Here is a 9,732-nt window from a genome sequence, read left to right as displayed (position 1 = left end):
TTCCATCTAAAACCCATTTCTCTTAACATCTGATAACACTGTAACCCAAGCAACAACTGCAAAACCTGAATTCTCCTTCCCTCTCCCTGCTACCAAAACTAAATCAGGAAGCTCTATTGTGCAACAGTGTATACATTAACTTTTACTTATTTGGCAAAGCAACTTACAAGAGGGAACAATAAAACTTCAGAACAGTAGGAGACCTTGATGTAACAACTAAGTGCTACATTTATTACATTCAAGTGCTCTGAAAGAAAAACATAAAGCAAGCACTTTCCCTTGCTGTTGCCAACATTTAATTTTCCCTGCGTGCCAACATTTCAACACATTACACTGACTGTTTGCACAGACTAATGAGAAAGCACTAAAGAAAAAAAAAACATTCACAAAACTCCATTCTTAGGCATATTTCTTCTTAGTGGTGTTACACAAATGGAGTAAGATGTGTGCATCACTCTATATTCGTGAGGTAATGAGAAGTAAAACATAGTGTTATGTCATTTCACTGGCATTGCAGCCAGGGCATTACTTGTTAAACAGGTTTAATTGAGGATGATTAACAGTATCCTCAGGCAATGCAAGAAAAGGCAAGTTGGGAACGGCACTTTTCATCTTCAACAACCTGCCCTCTAAAATTAAACATTACATAACTACTTTCCCCCTCCAGACATCTTTCCCGCAGGCTGAGCCAGTAAATATTAAACATGACTGAGCTGTAACCAAGAAAAACAGTGGATGTAACAAACATCAGCCACCTCCGTCCCAAGCCCCCCACCCCCTCAATTACACCCTCACTTCATTGTAATGTAAACCAGATGCATGCCTGTCTCTTTCTTAAAACCTAAAACTGCACTCACACAAGACACTGGCAGGGCGGCATATGCAAGGGTACAAAATGTACAGTGCGGACTAAATAAACATGTAGACTGTGTTATGTATAACAGTTCCATTATGTTGGATCCTCTCACAGAAAATGTCAGAAACTACACGAAACAGACAGTATGGCAATAAAACTATTTGCAACAGTCTTTTATTTGTTGCAATCTTCCCCAACAAATATTGTCTGCGGACTGTGCAGAAGTAAAAAAAATAAATAAATAAATAAATAAAAAATCTAAGGGAGCAAATAGCTGTTCGGAAGGATGGCCTGACTCAAGTAAACAGTCTGAAGAATCAATATCCAGTGCAAATCAAGGTCCATGAGAAAAGTCTAATAGAGCACACCAACAGTGTTATATATAGGTCAGAGTTTTCCAGACTGAAACATCTGCTGGCTCAGTCTCACAGTCAGCTCTCTGCAGTGCTGTCCTTTCCAAAGTTTAGACCTCACTTCAATACTTTTGTGTATTTTGCATTTGCAGTAACTGATTCCTTTTGCTGGCCTCAGTGAAAAAAAGTAGTGTTCAATTTGTGAAAGTTACTTAAAATAGCAACCGATCGAGTTTGTTTTACACTCAAGCCCCTTAGGAATATAAATCTGTGCACTGCCATGCAAGGAGGTTACTCAATGACCAGCTGTAGCATAATACAAATGATTTCAGAGTGGACCACAGAATCCAGCAAAAAACATTCAGACAGGGCAGTCAAGCGCAGCCAAGTGCAATGGTAATGGTTATATTTTGGATAGATATTTTGGCTTTGCATGTAAAAACTAAACTTATGATGGTGATATGGCAACAAAAAAATGCAAAATATTGTGTGTTGTGTTTTAAATAGCAGCCTTAGTGTTTATATATCAGTAGAAGAGATAAGCTTTTAGTCAGTGGTTCAAATTTCAGTCTTGCCGTGTAAACAACTGGGCTAGGTTTCCACTGCCTTGCACTGACAGTGGGTTTGAATTACGGAAGAAAATTTGACAAGTGAAAAGACAAAACATGAAGGGAGATAGCAACAGTATGCTGAACGTTAGAGTGAAATTCAGCAGGTGTTACTGTAAGGTTAAGTGTTTGAGTGAAGTCTTGGGTATGGTTTAGTAGACCTTATTTTCAGGAGGAAATTTTTGGACAGAATTTTAATCTCTTAATCTTACATCAGACTTTTATGTCTCTTTGTGCATTCATCACATAACTGGTGATAATAAATATTAAAAGAACGGGTTAAGAATTTTATTTTTGCAGTTAGTACTACTATAGAAACAAAATGATTTTCATTCAAAGATTTTCTTATTCATACTCTTTTGCTACATCTCTAGTTTGGCAAACTAAATAAAGAATGCAATAAAAAGACAGAATACATAATAAAAGTCATTAGGGTCAGCAGTAACTTCCTGCCATGTGCCACATTTTCACACAATCACCTGACAACTGAACACACTTGAGCCTGCAGCTTTGATAAGTTATCAGAAGCCAACATCTGGGTATCCAGATGCACATTGACTGTCTGAAGATACAGCATCAAGGTCAAAAACACCTCTCCAATGTGTGATTACAGCAGGTCTGTAACGAGACTCTCCCACAAGTCCAAATCAAAACAAAGAAAGATAAGGTAGAGAGAAAGAGATGCAGGGAAGAGCCTGACTCCTTCAATCCTCTTTTTGACAGCACCTCAGCAAGTCAGACTGCAAAGCATGTGTCTGAACCTAAAGTAGCAGACATCATTAGACTGTATATCCTAACTGGAAAGAAAAGTAGTTATTCTATTTTACTCAATACATCGCGTTCCTGATGTTCCCGACTGAATTCTTTGAACACACACATTTTTCAATGAAACAAATGACAGACAACGGGACCTTCACTGCCAACATTATGCCCATGCACACTTACCCTGCATTGTTGCTGACAGCTGTGAGACTCTTAACACCTGTCGTCAGTAAACTGTTGATAAGATTCTCTGGGATACCACATAATCCAAAGCCTGAATGGGAACACAAAGAATAAAATGATGCATAAAGAAAATGAGACCATAAGAGACCATTTTGAGCGTTAAAAGAGTGACCTATGGCAATTTAAAGTGGAAAGCTCACTTCTAGTGTGAGTATGTAGCCTAACTGATCTCTAGCTAATACATATCAAACAAGGAAACCCAATGTTGGTCCAGTGTTAGTGAACATTTCTTATATTACACCAAGTGAAGCTGATTTCTGCTTGTCTGCTCCCCCATCAGCCAGACATGTGACACAGTGGAAAAAATGTGTAACAATGTCACTCTGAACTTGACTATAAATAAGAGCTGTGGGATTTGTGTGTGCTGTGTGTGTGTGTACAGTAATCAACCAGCATGCCATAAGGAGTGGATGCTAAGTTTGCTGAAAAGTGGTTTTGTATTAGTTTGCCAGCACTGACAATGGGGTCTGTATCAAACCATACAGCAGCTTACCTCCCACCAGAATGGTGGATCCATCAGGGATATCTTTCACAGCCTCTGTAGGATCCGAGTAGAACTTTGAACTTCTCTGGCTGGATGTGGATAAGTAACAGCCACAGATCTGTGTAACACAGAACAAGAGGTATACTAAAACAAACTTTAGATGTGTCAATTCATTCTTAAAAGTAGCTAATAGAGGGGAAAAAAAAGAAAGACTGGAGGACTGGGGACAGCTGATATGTACAGTTTAAACTGTTGATCTAGTTCATTCAGTTGAAGTAGGGAAAGATAAGCAAATCTGCAGAGCAAATCCTATAACAAAAGGAGTAGAGATTTAGGGCGGCCCACAGTCAAGAGCCCAAGTCCAACAGAGTTAGCTGACACCTCAAATCTTCTGTCAACATAAATCAATGAAAGCTTATACCTCTGGTGCTCAGGGCGTTTTATTGCAATTTACCACTGATCATTTCCTTGGCAGTGGCCAAAAGGACTGAATCCTAGAGAGACCTCCCAATACCAATTTATTGTCACTTTTGCATTACAATGCTGGCTATTTGTACTGCACATGCATTATAAATCTGTACAGCTGATATCTGATATTACATGTTTGAGAGTTCTGACTGATTGTTTTTAACACTATGGTATTTAGAGCACCATTGGTCAGACAGTGAAAGAGGAGAGAACTCTGCACTAGCCTACTTCATGAAATGAAACAGTTTGTTAAACAACAACAAAAAAACATCAAGGAGAAAGGAATCAAGTCCCAGACAGAGGTCACTTTTTACTGTTGCCCTGGGGTTTTACAACTGACCTAAAGGTTTCATTTATTGCACCATGGCATCTTGAAGTCATGTGCATCTTGAAATTTAACAACAAAAATATATTATCTAAAATAATTTCTTCAGTCCATTACCGACGGTGTGTTTCATGCCACTGACTTGTGTCTCCATACTGTATACATAGCGCAAAGATAAGGTTTTTAAAAAATAAAAAGGGCGTAAAATGTATTATCCATTAAACGTTTTCAAGTCTGTTTCCCTCGTCACTTATCAACTCAAATAGCATATGATTTCTGAGTGCAAAGCTATGCTGCTGGTGATGGTGGACAAAGTAAACACTTCACCTACAGCTCACAGACATACCTTGACATTGAACCTATATCGACATACTGCATTTCAACCTGCTTCTTCAAGGGATTTTGTGTTTTAAAAACAGTGATCCATGCAATTGAATGCGAGCTCCAATTCAATTCACATTAGGCATGACTTTAAGTTATCTTCGGTTTGCAATATTAAAGCGAAAAAAGGAAGTTTGTTTAGAGGTTAAGAAACCAACAGTTTGAGGTCAGTTCACTACAGACTTGTAAACTTACTTCAGGTAAACATATGGTAATTAAACCGAAATGTGTTAACCTTTTATTTCTAAATTGTTGGGTTTCAGAGAAAACAAAAGCTTCGTATAATATTGTGACCTTTTAATCGTTGCTCACTTATGTGCAATAATTTCAATTCAACCATCTCGTTTCCAAGTTACCGTTCATATACCGACCTTGTTCAATTGGTGGTTAGCGAGGTTTAATTTGGTTCTGTAGGGACCTGAGAGGTTTTTGAAGATTAAATTCTCCGCTCTGCACAAAGCTTTGAGGGCCGCCATGTTTTGAGGCTAAACACGGGGGGAGCGAGCCGGGGAGCAGAGTGAAAGCTGTAGCCGCCGGACGATAGATGATGCAGGCTGAGCTGAACACACAGTCGCAAAACGTGGGACAGACGCGCTCGCTGCTAGCTTACACACACACACACACACACATACACACACACATAGGCTACAGCGACAAGATGACATTGGTTGGTGTGTCAAATGGGCTGGACTTACATAAGGAGGAGGGAAACACACGCGAGCTAATTTAACTTTAACCCTTTCACCACCATTACGCTAAGCAAGTTAACCACTTGGGGTGTGCGTTTTTAAAATTACTTAAACTTACCATTATTAAAATAGATAAATAAATGTTTGGGTACAAGTAATAAAAGTGGTGGTTTAACGGTAAATCTTGTGTTATTTTGATTTATAGATACTCGAATCGCGCGTGCACACTTGGCAACGCTGATGCCTTGGCAATTGGCAACAGAAGTGACGTGTACGAGCACGTGAGTGATCCCTCGCTCACGTGACGAATAGTTTTAGTCATGGCCGACGACTACAGGCGACAAGGTTTCGAGTTGGAGAGAAGGATATTTGAGTTAGACATCAAGTGTTCTAGTCTGAGAGCTGAAAAGCAAGGTATCGACGAGACGTTGTGATTTGTTTTCTCTTGTGGTCGTCATTTGCACCCCGCAGTGCGTTGCTAACGTTGTTGTTCAGTTTATTAGCCCACTAGCAGGGGTAAGCTAACGTTAGATAACGTAGCTTGCAACCATAACAACAGCTGTTGTCTGATGAAATGTTGCACGTCGACAAACTATACTCACGCTACCGGTTATCTAATCCGTGGTAAATTGTTTACTCCCAAACAATTTAATAATGTGTGCTCGCTGTCTGATTATTATTTTTTGGAAATTTAGGTATGCCAGTTAAACGGCTAGCGCAAGTTCGCTAATGTTAGCTAACGTGCATGATTGTTGACAAACGTTTAGCTGACCCTGAAACATGATTCTGCATCATGCTAAATAAACCGGGGTTGAGAGTAACGTTAGATCCTTCTGGCAGAAAATGCCATCGCTTAGTTTTGAGTTGTAACGTTACCTTCGTGTTTTTCGGTGCATATCAACTTTATCAGACGTAACGTTAAGTTATACAAATTTGAATCCACTGTTCTTGCTATAGTTGTGTACTGCATCATCAAAGTGCCTGTCAGTCTGTGATGATACGATATCTTCTTAACCTGTCATAACAATTGTATTGCAAACCAATTTGTGTAAATATGAAACGCTAGCCTTCCACTTGCCTTAAATGTGTAACGGTGGAGGCAGACCGGTGTTTACATACCGTATGTAATTGGTAATATGTGTATGTCCTTCTTCCACAGATGATGACTATTTACAGAATGCGTCTGCCATACTAGACAAGTTGAAAAGCTATTACAGACAAGGAGGGGAGAGTAGCAACCTTTCCAAGCTGCTTCAAGATTACACACAGGTACTTCAGTAGATCAAACTTCATTATCTAATTATGATAGATTTTTATTACTTCCATTACTCATAAAGTTTGTAAATTTAGAAATGTGCAAAATGCCTTTTTAAAACTCCATGTAGCCAAGGTGATCTTGAAAGTAAAGTATATGGGGAGGAGAACAGGGAGAAATACCTTGAAATTTGAGAAGGTGTAATAAATTGCTGAAATTGCTGTGGGTTATTTTTCCATTCAAGCCAGACCTGCCAGTTTAGCATTTGGAGTGACACTGTACTGTTTGCTTAAGCTGTGGAGAAAGTTACTAAACTTAGTACACATTTTTAAAGGGTTGCATAGATTGAGGAAAGTCAAAGGTGTCACAGAATCAGTGATTAGATACATATTGTGAATCACTTTGGTTGAAGTGGTATTGATTATGTGACATGAATGATCGAAGCCTGAAAAAGTTTGATAATGTTTGATTATCACTGTTTACCAGTATTGAGGCATCTATTTTGGGCAAATGAACACTCATAGGCTTTAGAGAAATCGATTACTGTATATGTTAGCAAGGACACTTGGATCATATGTTTGCTCATGAGAGATTATCTAACATGAGTTTTGAAGAAGAAAACTACTATTGTAGTGGTTACCACTTCTTAGCAGATATATAATCATTTTTCATCTACTTGTAATTGAAGAACACATTTGAGTAATTTCATGATATGAGAAAAGTTAACACTGTCTGACAATTTAAACAGATTGAAAATGTTTCTTGATTTTCTTGCATGTTGTATTTATGTGTGTGGGTATTTATTTGTTTTTCATCATTTATTTAGGTCATCCTAGACATCACATTCTATGAAGAGAATAAATTGGTGGACCAGGAGTTCCCTGAGGACTGTTCACCATTTAAAATCCAGCAGCTTCTGCAAGACCTGACTGAGCCAGAGGTTCTGGCTGGAAGGCTAGCACCAGCACAAGAGGTTTGTATACTGTATGTGTGTCTCAAAATGAATTTGTGTTCATGTGCCTCATTGTACTCTGTGATCAGTAAAGTGTCTAGAATGAAATCGAGATGACAGAACAGCACGATGAAAGAGTAGAACAACAACAAAAAAGGTCAGAGGTTTTTTATTGGTCATTTCTTAATGCAGGGTACAAGGAAACAAAATGGTGTGCTCCTAGGTTAAAAGCAGGTTAAAGGCAGTGCAAACATCAGGACATCAAATAGAATAAAAACAAATAAAACACACATCCTAGCGATGATAAATAATAAAAAAGCAGCAGCAGCGAAGTATTAAAGTGATTAAAGTGCAGAACAGGCAGTGCCTAGCAGCCATTTTAAAGTGCGTAAACAAATATATAGAATAGATACAACATATCACAATGTGCAGGAGAAACCAATAACCTTGGAAAAAAGATGTGGAAGGCTATAAAAGGATGGTACCATTGCAAATGCATCAGACCCTGTCTGTACTGTACTGTATACTTTCTCTATCTGGTTGATACTTAGGTATTCCTATTAAGTTGTCTGTTCCACTTTTGTTTCACTTTGTTTATGGTCTCATAAACCATGTGTTTCTGTCTTTGTGTGACACATTCTTTGGTTTATGGTAGGTGCAGTCTGTGTTGGGCTTAGAGCTGTTAGAATGCCTCTATTGGAGACGCGGCGCTCTGCTGTACATGTACTGCCACACCCTTCATCAACGAAAACAGTGGATCAAGAAAAACAAGGATACATTCCTTAAGGTACCACACTGAGAAAAGATGACAGACATACTCATTAAGTTGTGTTTGTAAACACATATGTGGGCTTGTCTAATTTTGTTTTTTTTTCTTTTGGTGAAAACAGCAATAAAGTGTCTAAGGTTTTTTCTTGGTATATGCTGATATTTGGCTTAATGCTCATCTGACTCTGACGATATTCTAATCCAGTGTATTCAGGAAGGTGTGCGCTATCTGATGCGGATGCTGCAGGTGCGAAACTCTGTGAAGCTCAATGATGGGGTGGTGCTCCATGACACTGCTACAGCAGGCTTCCTGTCTGAAGGTAAATATGTCACTGCTCATCTTTGAATAACAGAAACTGTTGTGCTGCTCTGTATTTGATCATACTCACTGTCTGCCCATGTTTTCACCCAGGCATCTTCTCAGACACGCACCTGTTGACGATGATGTACATTGGGGAAATGTGTTTCTGGGCAGTCAAGTATGAGGATTGCAGCGCCGACACAATGGAGCGGAAAGAAGATCGCCTCCAGTTTCGGGACATTGGCACGCAGATCCTCAACAAATATGTGCTTGCCTGTGAGGGCCCCCTGCAGGGCCAGGGCTGGAACACAGAAAATGCCAAGGAAATCCTTAGTATTTTACAGTGAACCAGGCTGCTCCTGTGTTGAAGTTGCCTCAGGCACAGATCTAAGTTCAGTATTCAAATATGTGTCAACACCAAATAAAAATTGAACCCATCAGGCGGGATGTAATGTTGTGGAAGGTTAAGGGGAGGCACAAGGAGTATGGGGGCGTGGGGGGGTCTTTGGATCGGTGTCTACAGGCAACCTAATCCAATTCCAATTGGCCCCTGCCCAAAGCAGGTGAATGAGAGGTTAGAAAGTTTAACATTGGTGGTGTAAAAGTGGCAGGGGCTGCAGGGGAGGCTGATGAATAATTATTTTGCCCTGTCCTGCTGAAAAAGCAGTTATCATCCTGATTACAGACTGTTGACTGGGGCACTTGTTTTGCTCTAAGAATGTGTTATAATAACATTAATATTAATATAAAAAAAAGGTTATTAATAAAAATTTACCTTTTTTTTCCTTCATTTTTTAAGATTGTTACAAGTTTAAAGATAATTCAGCTGGAAGAAGAGACATTGCACAGTAACATTTTATTTATTGTTTTGTTGCCATTTTTGTTATGCTTTTAATATATTATAATTGCATATACATTAAATATGTATGTGTGTGTAAAAATACACACACAAGGCAAAGAAAGGTGTTGAAAAACAATTTGACAATGATGTATTCATGACCATTTCAAGTATGATCAGATCTGTTCATACCAGCTTTGTAATGCGCCACTTGTATTCCCATCTATTGCAAGTTCCATTTTTCTGCCACTTGAGTAACTTTGATAGTATAACTATAAGTAGAGAATCTGTGATGTTTGGACAAAATCATTTTCTGTTTTTTATGTCCTTGTTGACAATAAACACGCGCGTTGTTTTAAGAAAAACGTTCATTTTGCATTACAACTCATTCGGATCAGTTGCACACTTTGTGTGGAACTACAATACCCACAGTGCCACACTACCGCCAG

The 9,732-nt window shown here is 38.9% G+C and overlaps 2 protein-coding genes across 2 annotated transcripts in view; one reads left to right on the top strand and one right to left on the bottom strand.

The window, feature by feature from the left end:
- oxct1a (3-oxoacid CoA transferase 1a) overlaps positions 1-5,094 on the bottom strand; it is a 41,620-nt gene extending 36,526 nt beyond the window's left edge. Inside the window, exons 1-3 of the mRNA XM_085786492.1 lie at positions 4,852-5,094; positions 3,316-3,424; positions 2,763-2,853 (exon numbers count right to left, since the gene is read on the bottom strand). Of these exons, the coding sequence (XP_085642618.1) occupies positions 2,763-2,853; positions 3,316-3,424; positions 4,852-4,956 (305 nt within the window). The 5' untranslated portion in view covers positions 4,957-5,094. The remainder of the gene's footprint in view (positions 1-2,762; positions 2,854-3,315; positions 3,425-4,851) is intronic.
- Positions 5,095-5,390: 296 nt separating this feature from the next.
- rimoc1 (rab7a interacting mon1-ccz1 complex subunit 1) lies at positions 5,391-9,648 on the top strand. Its single transcript, XM_085786491.1, has 6 exons — positions 5,391-5,583; positions 6,329-6,438; positions 7,251-7,397; positions 8,032-8,163; positions 8,350-8,464; positions 8,557-9,648. Exons 1-6 carry the CDS (start codon positions 5,490-5,492, stop codon positions 8,790-8,792), a joined length of 834 nt encoding a protein of 277 aa, XP_085642617.1. The 5' UTR covers positions 5,391-5,489; the 3' UTR covers positions 8,793-9,648.
- Positions 9,649-9,732: the final 84 nt, after the last annotated feature.

Source organism: Trachurus japonicus, chromosome 9 (assembly GCF_045865225.1).
Source record: "Trachurus japonicus isolate A0001 chromosome 9, Traja_1.0".
Taxonomy (NCBI): Eukaryota; Metazoa; Chordata; class Actinopteri; order Carangiformes; family Carangidae; genus Trachurus; species Trachurus japonicus.
Note: the sequence above shows the minus strand (reverse complement) of the source record. Positions and strands in the feature narration are given on the sequence as shown.